The sequence below is a fragment of the Gorilla gorilla genome, chromosome 11, assembly GCF_029281585.2.
Source record: "Gorilla gorilla gorilla isolate KB3781 chromosome 11, NHGRI_mGorGor1-v2.1_pri, whole genome shotgun sequence".
Taxonomy (NCBI): Eukaryota; Metazoa; Chordata; class Mammalia; order Primates; family Hominidae; genus Gorilla; species Gorilla gorilla.
In genome coordinates, this window is record NC_073235.2 from 99,127,000 (window position 1) to 99,144,486 (window position 17,487).

The 17,487-nt window shown below is 39.1% G+C and overlaps 1 protein-coding gene across 1 annotated transcript in view; it reads right to left on the reverse strand.

Annotated features, from left to right (window-relative positions):
* Nucleotides 1-14,488: 14,488 nt before the first annotated feature.
* GTF3C3 (general transcription factor IIIC subunit 3) overlaps nucleotides 14,489-17,487 on the reverse strand; it is a 36,417-nt gene continuing 33,418 nt past the window's right edge. The window contains exons 17-18 of the mRNA XM_019022529.4: nucleotides 17,226-17,378; nucleotides 14,489-15,374 (exon numbers count right to left, since the gene is read on the reverse strand). Coding sequence (XP_018878074.1) covers nucleotides 15,252-15,374; nucleotides 17,226-17,378 — 276 coding nt within the window. The 3' untranslated portion in view covers nucleotides 14,489-15,251. The remainder of the gene's footprint in view (nucleotides 15,375-17,225; nucleotides 17,379-17,487) is intronic.

Here is a 17,487-nt window from a genome sequence, read left to right on the forward strand (position 1 = left end):
GACATGACAAACTAGAAATATTGATAAACAGCCCAATACCACAAACAGGAGCAAGAGGAAAGTTCATACAGAGCTACTGCCAGAAATCAAGAAATGAAATTCCCTTATATCAAATTAGGAAAAAATTCCCCAATAAACAATTACAAAGGAGAAGAAACTGAAAGTGAACATTTCAAACAAATATTTTCAGACAAACTTTGAGGATATGAAAAAACATTGTGAAACAAATTCAAAAACAGGATGTGGACAGAAGTGGACAGAAATCAGAGATAAAAGCAAGAGTCATTGAAAAAGCCAGGAAAACAACCAAGAAAATGAAAATGACAAAAGAAGAAATAAAAAAGATTAGAGAAAAAGTAATGGAATGGAAAGCTGCAATATTTGTGTTATTGAGGAAGAAAATTAAGTTAACAGAGGTTATTTTTAAAACTATAATCCAAGAGCACTTTCAAAAATACAAGAAAAAAATCAATCTATAAACTTAAAGTGTTTAACAAGTATTAGGTTGGGGTGCAAAAGTAGTTGCAGTTTTGCAATTAAAAGTAATGGCAGGCCGGCACGGTGGCTCACGCCTGTAATCCCAGCATTTTGGGAGGCCGAGGCGGGTGGATCATCTGAGGTCGGGAGTTTGAGACCAGCCTAACCAATATGGTGAAACCCTGTCTCTACTAAAAATACAAAAAAGTAGCCGGGCGTGGTGGCAGGCACCTGTAGTCCCAGCTACTCAGGAGGCTGAGACAGGAGAACTGCTTGAACCTGGGAGGTGGAGGTTGCAGTGAGCCGAGATCATGCCACTGCACTCCAGCCTGGGTGACAAAGAGGGACTCCGTCTCAAAAAAAAAAAAAAAAAGAAAAATAATGGCAAAAACTGCAATTACTTTTGCACCAACCTAATACTTGGGAAAAATTGAATGATCAACTTTGAGACACATTCTAATAAAAGTATTAAATTTCAAAGACAAAATATCCTCAAGGTCAGAAGACCAAAAGATCAAAAGAATTTACAAAGGCAAAAGACTGTCAGACATTGAGAAACCAATACAGTTAGCAAGGTGACAAGGAAGTGGTGTGGTTGGCAGGATTCTAATAGAGGCCCCAGGATTCTGTGCCCACTGGTGAACATGCCTGCATCATCCCTAGACTGTGAAAGTGATGGATTTTACTCCCATAATTAGATTGTATGTCACAGTTAATTTTAAGAAAGGGAGATTATCCTGGTGGGCCTGCCTAATCACATAATCCCTTTAACAGCAATTTTCTCCAGATGCTTGAAGAAGAGAAAGAGATTTAAAGCACAAGAAGGGTTTCATGTGCCCTTGCTGGCTTGAAGAGGAAGAAGCCACGTATGCAGGTGGCCTCTAGCAGCTGAGAGTGGCCCCTGACTGAAAGTCAGCAAGAAAGCAGAGACCTCAGTCCCAAAACTGCACCCACCTGAAGGAGTTTGGCAGCACATTCCTTCCCTGAAGTTGCTTTAGGGCTTGGAGCCAAGTGGAGATGGAGCTGAATGTTGAGTAGAGTTGACCTGGCTCATTCTGGGTCACCAGTCCATTTCCTGACAGCCCCTCAGCACTTCTGTACCTTTTCCAGCACCCAAAGAGGGTGCCTTGGGGCAGGTAGAATCTACCACTAATAATAATGATTCCTGTCAAAGGAAACCCAAATAGGATTTCTCTCCCAGCCTAGGTGAAGCTTGTAAGTTTCTGATTTCTACTGCCTTTAATGTAGGTGCCGGCACCTCTTCCCACACCTTTAAAATCACTGCTGCCTCTATTGCTCCGAGGCATTGGAGTAGCTGAACAGAGCTATCCTATGTTGTTTCCTCTGATTCTCTAAAGTCTCAGCTTTGCCTCCTTCCATCAGAATCAAGAATCATCGTTTCTTTTGCCTCTTGAGCTGCCTGAAATGGCCTGCAGATGGCAGCACTCTTGACTCTTCTCCGCCTTCAGGGCTTTTGTAAACAGAAGTAAGTTCTTGACAAGCCCTAGCGGACACAAAGTGAGAAGACTTCTGGCTTCCTGAGGAGACTAGGTTCATTTTTGTTTAAGGTAAAGCCGAAAGCTTGCTATAAAGCTTAGCCAAGCCCACAGGCCGTGTACTGTTTTTGTACTTCTAATCCTGAAGTAATCTCGGAGAGCTTTATAAATCCTTCACAATCCACCTCTGTCTCTTAGCCTCTGAGGCGCCCCCAGCTCCCACTTTCCCTGTTAGCTTTCCACATCCGCTATTTCAGTGGTCCTGTTTGTTCTCTATTTTGTTGGTCAGATGTAGATGGGGCTGGTCTGCTTTCTTCTGGGATCCCCCTAAGAACTCCACTCGACTTCCCTAGATCTTCCTTACTTTTCTAAACACAATCCAACTTTATTTTGAAGTTTCATGTTGGCCATAAAAGGGGAAAAAATTGATAAACTTGATGATACTAAAATCTAAAACTTGAGTCTTAAAGACACCACAAATAAAGTGAAAAGTGACAAAGGCTTAATACTAGAATAAGAATGCCTATGATTCAATAAGAAATATGACCCAATTTTTAAAAAATTGGCAGAGAATCTCAAAAGCAATCCAGAGAAGAAAGAAAAATCCAAAAGGTTTATAAATATATGAAAAGATAGATTTCAGCTTAACCAGTATGCAAATGAAACAATTATTTTTCACATATCTGTTGGGACAAAAATGTGAAGTTTGAAGCAAGCATGGGGAAACAGGTATCCTCACACAACTGATACAGCCATTTGGGAGGGCATCCTGGCAGCATGTACTGTGTTCAAATGCATGTACCCTACAATCCAGGAATTATGGCTATGTACACAAGGAGGCACGCAGTTTTTTTCTTTCTCCCCTGGAGAGGCTAACTTGGTTCCTACAGGTCCTATGCATCCTAGGAGGAAAACTTTAGGCCTTTCCATGTAAATTATCTGCAAGACAAACAGACCTTTATATTGTTAACATTGACTGACACTTGCAGCAGAACTTCAGTGTGTTAACGCCTTACCATCTCTTTTCTCTCGGGCTTACCAGAGAGACCCTCTAGGAAAACAATGGGAATAGGAAGAGAAAAGATATTGAGGAGAGGGGGAAAATACCTATCCTGTTATTTAGCAGCTGAAATTATCAAGATATTTTTGGCCTTTAAAAATTTCCTAGAGATAGAGTTAATGTGAATTGTTTTTCACTCATTCCAAAGCTGGCTTTAGTCTGCAACTCGAAGGTAATGCTTTTCAACCTTTTTCGTTTCGTGGCACACAGAATACACAGCACTATATGTAAGGTATGCTGAGATGAATGGTAAAGGCTGCTCTGGGATTTGCTGGCTTCCCCAAGGCCTGACAGGTGATCACACTTGCTCCCAGCACAAAGTTGGAGCACTGTCTTTTTTTTTTTTTAAATACTTTAAGTTCTGGGGTACATGTGCAGAACATGCAGGTTTGTTACATAGGTATACATGTGCCATGGTGGTTTGCTGCACCCATCAACCCATCATCTACATTAGGTATTTCTCCTAATACTATCCCTCCCCTAGCTCCCTACCCCACAACAGGCCCAGGTGTGTGATGTTTCCCTCCATGTGTCCATATGTCATCATTGTTGAACTCCCACCTATGAGTGAGAACATGCAGTGTTTGGTTTTCTGTCCCTGTGATAGTTTGCTGAGAATGAAGGTTTCCAGCTTCATCCATGTCCCTGCAAAGGACATGAACTCATTTTTTACGGCTGCATAGTATTCCATGGTGTATATGTGCCACATTTTCTTTATCCAGTCTATCATTGATGGGCATTTGGGTTGGTTCCAAGTCTTTGCTATTGCGAACACTGCCACAATAAACATACGCGTGCATATGTCTTTATAGTAGAATGATTTATAATCCTTTGGGTATCTACCCAGTAATGGGATGGCTGGGTCAAATAGTATTTCTGGTTCTAGATCCTTGAAAATCACCACACTGTCTTCCACAATGGTTGAACTAATTTACACTCCTACCAACAGCGTAAAAGTGTTACTATTTCTCCACATCCTCTCCAGCATCTGTTCTTTCCTGACTTTTTATTGATCGCTATTCTAACTGGCATGAGATGGTATCTCATTGTGGTTTTGATTTGCATTTCTCTAATAATGGTGATGATGAGCATTTTTTCGTATGTTTGTTGGCTGCATAAATGCCTTTTTTTGAGAAGTGTCTGCTCATATCCTTCACCCAGGTTTTGATAGGGCTCTTTTTTTCTTGTAAATTTGTTTAAGTTCTTTGTAGATATTAGTGCTTTGTCAGATGGGTAGACTGCAAAAATTTTCTCCATTCTGTAGGTTGCCTGTTCACTCTGATGATAGTTTCTTTTGCTGTGCAGAAGCTCTTTAGTTTAATTAGATCCCATTTGTCTCTTTTGGCTTTTGTTGCCATTGCCTTTGGTGTTTTAGCATGAAGTGTTTGCCCATGCCTGTGTCCTGAATGGTATTGCCTAGGTTTTCTTCTAGGGTTTTTATGGTTGTAGGTCTTACGTTTAAGTCTTTAATCCATCTTGAGTTAATTTTTGTATAAGATGTAAGGATGTAAGGAAGGGATCCAGTTTCAGCTTTCTGCATATGGCTAGCCAGTTTTCCCGAAACCATTATATTAAATAGGGAATCCTCTCCCCATTGCTTGTGTTTGTCATGTTTGTCAAAGATCATATGGTTGTAGATGTGTGATGTTATTTCTGAGGTCTCTGTTCTGTTCCATTGGTCTATATATTTGTTTTGGTACCAGTGCCATGCTGTTTTGGTTACTGTAGCCTTGTAGTATAGTTTGAAGTCAGGTAGCATGATGCCTTCAGCTTTGTTCATTTTGCTTAGGATTATCTTGGCAATGCAGGCTCTTTTTTGGTTCCATATGAAATTTAAAGTAGTTGTTTCCAATTCTGTGAAAAGTCAATGGTAGCTTGATGGGGATAGCATTGAATCTGTGAATTACTTTGGGAAGTATGACCATTTTCATGATATTGACTCTTCCTGTCCATGAGCATGGAATGTTTTTCTATTTGTTTGTGTTCTCTCTTATTTCCTTGAGCAGTGGCTGGTAGTTCTCCTTGAAGAGGTCCTTCATATCCCTTATAAGTTGTATTCCTAGGTATTCTATTCTCTTTGTAGCAATTGTGAATGGGAGTTCACTCATGATTTGGCTGTCTGTTTGTCTGTTATTGTGTATAGGAATGCTTGTGATTTTTACACATTGATTTTGAATCCTAAGACTTTGCTGAAGTTGCTTATCAGCTTAAGGAGATTTTGGGCTGAGATGATAGGGTTTTCTAAATATACAATCTTGTCATCTGCAAACAGAGACAATTTGACTTCCTCTTTTCCTAACTGAATATCCGTTATTTCTTTCTCTTGCCTGATTGCCCTGGCCAGAACTTCCAATACTGTGTTGAATAGGAGTGGTGAGAGAGGGCATCCTTGTCTTGTGCTCGTTTTCAAAAGGAATGCTTCCAGTTTTTGCCCATTCAGCATGATATTGGCTGTGGGTTTGTCATAAATAGCTCTTATTATTTTGAGATATGTTCCATCAATACCTAGTTTATTTAGAGTTTTTAGCATGAAGGGTTGTTGAATTTTGTCAAAGGCCTTTTCTGCATCTATTGAGATAATCATGTTGTGGTTTTTGTCATTGGTTCTGTTTATGTGATAGATTACGTTTATTGAATTGCGTATGTTGAACCAGCCTTGCATCCCAGGAACGAAGCCCACTTGATCATGGTGGATAAGCTTTTTGATGTGCTGCTGGATTCGGTTTGCCAGTATTTTATTGAGGATTTTCACATCGATGTTCATCAGGGATATTGGCCTAAAATTTTCTTTTTTTGTTGTGTCTCTGCAAGGTTTTGGTATCAGGATGATGCTGGCCTCATACAGTGAGTTAGGCAAGATTCCCTCTTTTTCTATTGATTGGGACAGTTTCAGAAAGAATGGTACCAGCTCTTCTTTGTACCTCTGGTAGAATTCAGCTGTGAATCTCTCTGGTCCTGGACTTCTTTTTATTGGTAGGCTCTTAACTACTGCCTCAATTTCAGAACTTGTCATTGGTCTATTCAGGGATTCGACATCTTCCTGGTTTACTCTTGGGAGGGTGTGTGCGTCCAGGAATTTATCCATTTCTTCTAGATTTTCTAGTTTATTTGCATAGGGATGTTTATAGTATTCTCTGATGGTAGTTTGTATTTCTGTGGGATCAGTGGTGATATCCCCTTTACCATTATTTATTGTGTCTATTTGATTCTTCTCTCTTTTCTTCTTTATTAGTCTGGCTAGTGGTCTATTTTGTTAATCTTTTCAAAAAAACAGCTCCTGGATTCATTGATTTTTTCGAAGGGTTTTTTATGTCTATCTCCTTCAGTTCTGCTCTGATCTTAGTTATTTCTTGTCTTCTGCTAGCTTTTGAATTTGTTTGCTCTCGCTTCTCTAGTTCTTTTAATTGTGATGTTAGGGTGTTGATTCTAGATCTTTCCTACTTTCTCTTGTGGGCATTTTGTGCTATAAATTTCCCTCTACAGACTGCTTTAAATGTGTCCCAGAGATTCTGCTATGTTGTGTCTTTGTTCTTGTTGGTTTCAAAGAACATCTTTATTTCTGCCTTAATTTTGTTATTTACCCAGTAGTCATTCAGGAGCAGCAGGTTGTTCAGTTTCCATGTAGTTGTGCAGTTTTGAGTGAGTTTCTTAATCCTGAGTTCTAATTTGATTGCACTGTGGTCTGAGAGACTGTTATGATTTCCATTCTTTTGCATTTGCTGAGGAGTGTCTTCCAATTATGTAGTCAATTTTAGAATAAGTGCGATGTGGTGCTGAGAAGAATGTATATTCTGTTGATTTGGAGTGGAGAGTACTGTAGATGTCTATTTAGGTCTGCTTGGTCGAGAGCTGAGTTCAAGTCCTGGATATCCTTGTTAATTTTCTGTCTCATCAATCTGTCTAATATTCACAGGGAGGTGTTAAAGTCTCCCACTATTATTATGTGGGAGTCTAAGTCTCTTTATAGGTCTCTAAAAACCTGCTTTATGAATCTGGGTGCTCCTGTATTGGGTACGTATATATTTAGGATAGTTAGCTCTTCTTGGTACATTGATCCCTTTACCATTATGTAATGACCTTCTTTGTCTCTTTTGATCTTTGTTGATTTAAGGTCTATTTTTTCAGAGACTGGGACTGCAACCTCTGCTTTTTTTGCTTTCCATTTGCTTGGTAAATATTCCTCCATCCCTTTATTTTGAGCCTATTTGTGTCTTTGCACATGAGATGGGTCTCCTGAATACAACACACTGATGGGTCTTGACTCTTTATCCAATTTGCCAGTCTGTGTCTTTTAATGGGAGCATTTGGCCTGTTTACATTTAAGGTTAATATTGTTACGTGTGAATTTGATCCTGTCATTATGATGCTAGCTGGTTATTTTGCCTGTTAGTTTATGCAGTTTCTTCATAGTGTCGATGGTCTTTACAATTTGGTATGTTTTTGCAGTGGCTGGTACCGGTTGTTCTTTTCCATATTTAGTGCTTCCTTCAGGAGCTCTTGTAGGGCAGGCCTGGTGGTGACAAAATCTCTCAGCATTTGCTTGTTTGTAAAGGATTTTATTTCTCCTTCGCTTATGAAGCTTAGTTTGGCTGGATATGAAATTCTGGGTTGAAAATTCTTTTCTTTACAAATGTTGAATATTGGCCCCCACTCTTTTTTGGTTTCTGCCGAGAGATCCACTGTTAGTCTGATGGGCTTTCCTTTGTGGGTAACCCGACTTTTCTCTCTGGCTGCCCTTAACATTTTTTCCTTCATTTCAACCTTGGTGAATCTGACAATTATGTGTCTTGGGGTTGTTCTTCTCGAGGTTCTTTGTGGTGTTCTCTGTATTTCCTGAATTTGAATGTTGGCCTGCTTTGCTAGGTTGGAGAAGTTCTCCTGGATAATATCCTGCAGAGTGTTTTCCAACTTGGTTCCATTCTCCCCCATCACTTTCAGGTACACCAATCAAATGTAGATTTGGTCTTTTCACATAGTCCCATATTTCTTGGAGGCTTTGTTCGTTTCTTTTCACTCTTTTTTCTCTAATCTTGTCTTCTCGCTTTATTTCATTGAGTTGATCTTCAATCTCTGATATCTTTTCTTCTGCTTGATCGATTCGGGTATTGATACTTGTGTATGGTTCATGAAGTTCTTGTGCTGTGTTTTTCAGCTCCATCAGGTCATTTATGTTCTTCTCTACACTGGTTATTCTAGTTAGCAATTTGCCTAACCTTTTTTCAAGGTTCTTAACTTCCTTGCATTGGGTTAGAACATACTCCTTTAGCTCGGACAAGTTTGTTATTACCCACCTTCTGAAGCCTACTTCTGTCAATTCGTCAAACTCATTCTCCATCCAGTTTTGTTCCCTTGCTGGCAAGGAGTTGTGATCCTTGGAGGAGAGGAGGCATTCTGGTTTTTGGAATTTTCAGCCTTTTTGCGATGGTTTCTCCTCATCTTTATGGATTTATGTACCTTTGGTCTTTGACGTTGGTGACCTTCAGATGGGGTCTCTGAGGGGACGTCCTTTTTGTTAATGTTAATGCTATTCCTTTCTGTTAGTTTTCCTACTAATAGTCCCCTCTGCTGCAGGTCTGCTGGAGTTTGCTGGAGGTCCACTCTAGACCCTGTTTGCCTGGGTATCACCAGCAGGGGCTGCAGAACAGCAAACATTGCTGCCTATTCCTTCCTCTGGATGCTTAGTCCCAGAGGGGTACACACCAGATGCCAGCCAGAGCTCTCCTGTATGAGGTGTCTGTCAGTCCCTACTGGGCGGTGTCTCCCAGTCAGGATACAGTGGAGTCAGAAACCCACTTGAGGGGGCAGTCTGTCCCTTATCAGAACTTGAACGCTGTGCTGGGAGATCTGCTGGCTCTCTTCAGAGCTGTCAGGCAGGGACATTTAAGTTTGCTGAAGCTGTGCCCACAGCCACCCCTTCCCCCCTGTCCCAGGGAGATGGTGGTTTTATCTATAAGTCCTTGACTGGGGCTGCTTTTTTTTTTTTTTTTTTCCAGAGATGCCCTGCCCAGAGAGGAGGAATCTTGTGCTTGGTTTTTTGGCATGGTGGTGCATGCCTGTAATACTAGCTACTTGGGAGGCTGAGGTGGGAGGATGACCTGAGCCAGGGAGGACTAGGTTGCATTGAGCTGTGATTGCACCACTGCATTCCAGCCTGGGCAACAAAGCAAAACCCCATCTCTTAAAAAAAAAAAGAGGCTTGGCATCCTTGGAACTAGTTATAACAGAATTGAATACTGCTTGTCCTCTTTTATGCAGTTGCAGGTCACTGGGCCAGAGGTATCTGTTTATTGGCTTTCTCTTTCTCCTCTACACTTGTCTGAACTCCCTGAATAGAAACACCTGACTGTCTACTAAAATGCCAAGTGGTCCTGCTAACTCTCACTCTTCACATTAGCATACTTACCCTGAACTGCAAACAGGATAAATTTGGGGTATGATCTTCAGGGTTATGATTAGACTTTTCATGCTTCATCTGGTTGCCCTGATACCTGCTAGACTTGTTTAGGTTAAGGCTGAAAAATGGGCAGCAAGAAACACATACTAGGGTCCAGCTTCCCTTCTTTCAATGCTGATGGGAGCCGCACAAACAGAGCTTATGGATCTGATTGCTCAAATGTGGAGGGCGAGACTGAGATTTTTTTCTATTGAAATGTTAAAAGTTAGACAAAACATATTAAGACAATTAAATTTTATGAAATACAGTCCTAAATTTATAGAAATGTACTGCCATCTACTGCATATAAAAAATCATTGCAGGGTATGTTCCTCCCACTGGAATTATTTATAATCAAGCAGTCACACACACTGAAATGTACATGAATTTATAAGATGTGGCAACTGCCACAAAGAACTCATTTAGACTTTTATAACCTTTAATTTTCTTATCTGAAATGTTCTCAATTTTCCATTTTGTCTCTTTAAATTCTATTTTCATATTTTCATTGAATTTTTGCAATTACATTTTAAATCTCATAATGTTCTCATTCTTTCAATTCCTTCCTTTTAATAGCATCCTCTTGTTTCATGTGTATGGTATTTTCTTATCTGGGGATATGAACTGCATTTTGTTTTTCTACTTCCTGCACGAATTCTGTTTCCTTTGCGTTCCTTCCTCCTCTCCCATTGCTTATATGGATCTCTCCCAGTCCTGAAGCGTTCCTCAGTGGTCTGATGATCGTGAGCTGTCCACTAATGCTGCTAGCAAGGTGCCAGCAAGCTGACAGCAGTGGGAGGGGTTTGTTCACAGGCAGGCTTCTCTGGCCAGGATGGGCTGTTTCATTGAGAACCCTCAAACTGCCAGTATATATATGAGCATTTTTTTCTTGGACAGGATTTCTCAGAAAGGAACCCTTTAACTTCCTGCTTAAAGGATGTTAAATAGATGCCAGTTTTCTAGGAGCTTAGGAGGAGAAGTCAGCTGGGCATCTCGCTGCTCAGTGTGTAGACGTCCACTTAATCCTCCGCTTTCAGTATAACACTCTGGCCTTCATCTCTGCCTGGTATTCCCGAATCCAGAGGTCCTGATTCCACAACTCCAGAAAATGGACCACCAGTGTTCCATGCGGGAGTGAGACAGTTTCCATAGGTGAAAAGGGTTAACTAGGAGGGTCTCACTGTGGCTTAACAGACTTTCCACTGCTCCCATTTTTGACCACACTTCACCTGTCTTTGGAGGAACCTAGTGGACAAGCTTTAAGGTCTTGAATCAGCTTGCTTCTGCCCCTCTCCCCACCACCTCCTGTGGGCACTCAGCTTTCACTTTTCTGTAGTTTATTTAGTTACCAATTGCCCATTTGCTTCCTAGTTTCTAAAAATTATTTTGTCGTCTCTCTGTTATCTCTTATTCTTTTTGGCCTGGAGTTTATACTGTCTTTTTTGTTTGCTATGTTTTGTTGGTTTTTGGATTTTGGAGGTAAAAGTAACTGCGTTACTTTTGAGATGGAACAGGGACCCCTCTTAGGGGCCTGCAGCCTGTCCCTGCACCAAACAAAATTTTTTTAAAATCTTGAATTCCTTCAAAAAAAATTCCTGATACCTAGCTAGCCCTAAAAAATAACGTAATAAACAAAAAGATAATAACTTAAAACAATAGCCAAAAAAATTAGTCACTGGATGGTTTGGGTCTCTATAAAAACTAGTAAGAGCATCTTATAACATACGTCCCTAAGTTGTTTTTCAAAAAACCAGACCCGCCACTGAGTGGATCCACTGACACATAAACCTCTAATAAGGGGGAAATGAAGATTAAATGCTGCCACTGCTTGCTCTGAATTTCTTCCTGAAGGGTCTAAAAGAAGTCATGCCCAAGAGCCAGGGCCAACATTCTTTTCTGATGACCCCAAAATTTTAAATAAAGCTTCTCTTCCTTAACCAATTACAAATCAAAAAAATCTTTAAATCTGTTACCTATAAGCCCCCACTTCAAGATATCCCACCCTTTTAGGCCAAACCAATGTATTATAGAACCTCCATGTATTAATTTACAATTTTGCCTATAACTCTTGCTTAAAATGTACCCCTGCATTTAAAAATCCTTCCTTATGAGCCATTGGAGAGGTCAGGTCCTAAGCATAAACTGCCCAATTCTCCTTGCTTCAAGGTGCCTACAAATAAATGCCCCCCTTTCTCCTGCTGAAAACCTTGGTATGGATGCTTGGCCTTACCATGCTGGGCAAGCAGACCCCAGTTCAGTTTAATAACATTGTTGAGATTTTTCATTAATTCATTAGTATTGGTATTTATTATAACTTCTAGTTTCCCTCCATGCAAATTTGACCACACCTTATATTGTCACCTAAGTCATTAATGAACATGGTGGCATGTCATTTGCAGTTTCTCTCCAGTCTACATCAGTCTGTCAACATGCATTCTTTGAGTTCGGTCATTCTACCAGCTGAAGAACCAGCCACACTTTCCCATTCAATCCATAAGCATATCACAGCAGTCTTCCTCACAGACTCTGCTAAAACCCAGATACATAAAATGTAAGATAGTCCTCAGAACCACCAGTCTAGTACCAAGCAAAAAGAGTGTATCTCCTAAAAGATTGAAGTGGAAGTTATTATAGAATCAAGGATATCCTGATCAAAGAATCAAAGAATCTATCTGGATTCTAGAATGAATCCAAGGGTGAGAAGGCAGCTGGCCTTTTTGCTTGGAAAAGAAGAGTAAGTATCCTAAGGAACATCACTTCAAAGAACACACAGATGGCTGGAATCATGCCAGCACTAACATGCCCAAGTGGTTTCCAGAATCCACCTTTTGCCCACTTAAAAAATTCAGTTCATTTGGTCATTTTCTTCTGAGAATGCCTCAAAATTATAATTTGCAGTTTCATAGCATAGCCATTAGTATAGGGACTATGGGCCTGGAGATGCAGTTCATTTCTAGTCCCCCCTTACCCATATCCTCACCCAATATCTTGGCCATTAACTCCTTTCCTACCCTGTTCAGTATTATGTTGGAGTATACATTCTTTCAATATGAACTATAGTATTATACTATTAGCTTTACAACACCACAGCAGGAACATTCCTCCTGTTCTTGCTCTGAATGATTTTGAAAAGCCTGTTTATTGTGGATTAGACTTTGTGACACTACTTGTAATTCAGCAACAAATTTTTATATTCATTTCTCTTTGCTTTATACTTTCTTCCTATGAAAATGGCTAGAAAGCAGTAATGCTAAATTAAAAGAAAGATGGAATGGTGGTCGATCAGTTCAAAACTTTTTGTATGTGCATTTAACAGAAAAACCCAAGCTGGTGTAAATATTAAAGTGGAAACTATAACAGAATCAAGGCTATCTCCTAGAACGAATCCAAGGGTAAGAAGGCAGCTGGCCTTAGGATAGAACTGAAAACTGGAAATCTCTGGGACTTCAGAGAGAACTCTCTCCTTCGCTCATCTTTACTTCTCTTAATGCAGACACCTCACTTTTTTTTTTTTCCAACAGAACGGGTTAACTGCTAGTTGGCCTCATTGTTCTGAAGTTCTGGCCCTACATGAACTATTTCAAGTCTGAAATTCCCAGGGAAGGCGGGAGGAAACTCCTGATTGGCCCAGGTTGGTTCAGGAGCAGACTCCCTCCTCGATCAACTGTGATCATGCAGGAGCAGCAGAATCTCAGTGCATAAAACAGGTACCAGGACCCCACTGCCAAGGTGAGGATGGGAGGTAAGAGAATATGAGCTTTTAAAAACAGACCCCAAAAGATGTTTTTATACAGGGGCTTTGATGGGCTGAAGGCCTGGAAGACAGAAACACTGCCAATGTCTTTTTTTCTTTCTAAAATAAACTTATGCTTGGCTGGGTGCAGTGGCTCACACCTGTAATCCCAGCACTTTGGGAGGCCGAGGCGGGCGAATTACAAGGTCAAGAGATCGAGACCATCTTGGCCAACATGGTGAAACCCTGTCTCTACTAAAAATACAAAAATTAGCTGGAGGTGGTGGCGGGCACCTGTAGTCCCAGCTACTCGGGAGGCTGAGGCAGGAGAATCGCTTGAACCTGGGAGGTGGAGGTAGCAGTGAGCAGAGATCGTGCCACTGGACTCCAGCCTGGAGACAGAGTGAGACTCCGTCTCAAAAGAAAAAAAAAAAAAAAAAAAACCTTATGCTTAATGTTTGTTGTTACTCTGAACTACAGCAACTGTGTTCTTCTGAAGGAAAATCTCTGAGCAAGGAGCAGCTTGCTAGTGATCTTGAACATGCTATTTAATCTCTAGATACAAAATGGTGATGACAATATCAATAATAACTACCTTGCAGTTCCCTGAGAGAATCAGAGATAACATATCCAAAGTGTTTAGCACCATACTTAGCATATAGTAGCAGAGTAAAAACTCAGCAAATGGAAGCTATGATTTTAAAAGCTAAACAAAACTATGCAATATCAGCTGTTTTTTTTCCCTTAGGGAGACTTATTTCCTCCACGGCTATTTAGTAGACACTGGAGCCACAGTCCAGTGAGCTAATTTAAGAGAGAAAGTCGGAGCACAGAATGCTCAGTTCCACAGAATTCCAACACACAAGTCTAACTTATTACTGTATCTCAGTTACCTCTACCATTACCTATAAATGGCATAAAGTAAAAATTAAGCATGTGAAACAATTAACCTCAATTATAAAAATAAAATGTATTTAAATTATACACATGGAGTATACAATATATTTACTTATTGCATACAAATTCTGCTCAACTAGAAAGTTTTGTGTACAGTAGAAACAGTGGTAAGAATTTCTAATAAGTCAGTCCCAATTTTATTTCTTTGATCCTAAGCCTCTACTTGTTTCCCTCCCACAATTGGGCTGGGTGTTACTAACCTATGTGCACATTAATTACAGCATTTATTTTTCCCTAAAAAGTTGTTATTAAGCTAACAGTATATCTAAAAAGTACTGTTAACTTAAATTCAAGAACATATAATAGTGGAGATGAGTAAACAAAAAAAAAAGTTTTTTACTTTTTCAGCAGTATGTCCTTTATTCCATACGTACTACTTGCCCAGTCTTATATTACTTGTGATCTTGAAATGGAAACCATGTCCTGTTATTGAACAAGCTCTTCTCTATTTTTTCATCAGAAAGCCACAAATATAGATAAAGCATTTTTTTATTTGCCTTGGAGCAATATATTTTGAATTAAGCCCAGCCTCCCATGTTTCAGTTTAGGTAGCTAAGATACATGCAGGTGAAAAGTAAAAAACTAAATTATTTGTCTTTCTACCTACCACATAACTATTTTAAATAATTTTCTTAGGTGCTTAGTTATCATGGTCATGACATCATAAAGAGTCCCACTTTGTCTTTCCTTTAATAATAAGCAACCTCTGTTTATACGTATTTGAAAAACTGCCCATGTGATATTGACAGAGCTACAGTATTAAATACAAAGATGAATAAATGGTGTGAGTGAAAAATAGTGTATTCGACTCCAAGCTAGCTCAAAGGCTTACACGTCCATTTCAACATTGGGAACAATTCACTATAGAATGTGAAAGGAAAATGACAGAACAATATACAAATTTTTGACAAATTTTTGTAGGAATAATTTTGCATATATACCACAAGATCATTATCACATATTAAAAATAAATACACTGTTAGGTAATTCTGAAATTGTCATTTCTATTTTGGAGTTACAAATAATAAGCCCTGAGACAGAAGATACTGGTCCTCACACAGCAGCTGCCATTGCTCCATTCTCAGTTGCGGTGCTTTATATAGAACAATAGGTATACAAAAGCGTTTGAGCCATTCCAGTATTCCCACTGCTCTGATAAATGAGAGACAAGTTGTAGGCAATATCTCTTCGTAAGTCTAACTGGTCAACTTCTATACCCTAGGGAGAAAAAGATACCTTTATGTTTAATATTTCCAACTGTCAACCGGGACAATTTTATGGCAAATTAATAGTTTTATAAGTGTAAGTTTTCAAAAGGTATTAAAGCTCATCTACTAAAAAAAATTATAAAACTATGCATATACCTTGGATCAATGCTGATTCAGTTAACAGCATCATCAAACATTTTAACAGTAATTTAAAGTCTCACCCACAAACTACAGCAGAATAAACGCCAGATGAATTCTGGATTTTAGAGTTAAAAAAGAAACCATAAAAGAAAAAAATACAATGGGATAATATAATCTTGGATAGGAAAGGTCCTTTTTATGATAGCAAAAGTAGCAACTATAAAGGGAAAGATTGGTATGACTTCATAAAAAACTTCTCTGTGTAAAAATAACATAGTATTAAATGAACACCAATGACCCAATGGGAAAACAATTCCTATGCTATCACGGAAAGGCATATAAAGTGTAGGTTTAGGAGGGATACAACAAATTGACTCTAATATTACCTCAGGGGTATTACAGTTTTTCCCACATACATAACAATGCAGTGAATTCAATGGAATAGATTAGACCTATGTTTCTAATCTTCCCCAATACAAAAACTTTGGGTCAACTGAAAAAAAAACTGCAACAATTAAAAATGATACCTATAAAGCTCAATTAACAAGATGTAACAATATTTATGAAATAACACTGTATAAACAACCTTTAATAAACAACCTCTTAGGTGTATTTGAAAACTGCCTCCAGTAATATTGACAGGACTATAGTATTAAATGCAAAGATGAATAAATGGTGTGAGTAAACAGTAGTGTTTTTATACATATAAATATGTACATATGAATATGCATATACACCTATTTTTATATATACATATGCATATATAAATATAAAATATGTATGAAATACATATATAAATATGTATAAAATATTCAAATAGTAAATTTATATATAAAAACAGCATCACTATAAAATATATATTCATTTGTTTAAACTGAACAGTAATAGAAAAACAACTGTGCCGGGTGCAGTGGCTCACGCCTGTAATCCCAGCACTTTGGGAGGCTGAGGTGGGTGGATCACAAGGTCAGGAGATCGAGACCATCCTGGTTAACATGGTGAAACCCCGTCTCTACTAAAAATACAAAAAATTAGCTGGGCATGGTGGCGGGCGCCTGTAGTCCCAGCTACTCGGGAGGCTGAGGCAGGAGAATGGCGTGAACCCAGAGGCGGAGCTTGCAGTGAGCCAAGATCGTGCCACTGCACTCCAGCCGGGGTCACAGAGCAAGACTCTGTCTCCAAAAAAAAAAAAAAATTGTGAGGGAATACAGGAGGGATTATGAGTTTTAAAAGTTTTTTTCTAATACAGTGCTATGTTAAAATACATTTAAAAATTAACATATTTCAGGATTTAAAATAAAAATCAGACTTTAAACACAGATCATCATAGTATTGGCAACACTTTACCCTATCTTAAAAAAAGCTACATTAATACTGGTCTTTCATCTTTATAAAGAAACATGTGAACTACACTTGGAAACAGTCACAATATTCTTCAATATTCAGAGGTTATGTCTACCAGTTCCTGTCTGTAAAGCACAGGAACTACCTTGGGAACTAAAATGCTCACAGCCACAAGCTGTATATGTTCATATGGTTGCTGGTCAAGTCATAAGGCTCAGATGTCGAAGTGGTACCTGTTCCTGAATATAATTACGTAAACGTACTGAATAAGAGAAAATACATTTTAATATACGAGCTATAATTTACTGGCTGGACTTAGCTAACTGCCCTTATCTACAGACAGATGAAGTGTCTCAGTTTTAAAAATGCACAATACCTCTACCACAAGTGGAGGGAGCTCCAGGGCCTTCTGATAATAGTGGATTGCAAGATGAATCAGCCCCAACTGATGAAGGCCACGGCCCAAATTGTAGAATGATTCCTGGCAGGGCCCACGTAAACTGAGGTATCGATTAAGAAAGGAAAAGCCCTAACCAAAAAGAAAAAGATAATTCAATATTTCACTGATTTGACAACTATGTACTAGACCACTGTATTACCAGGTGCTGAAAATACAAATATTTTTTAAAAACCTATCT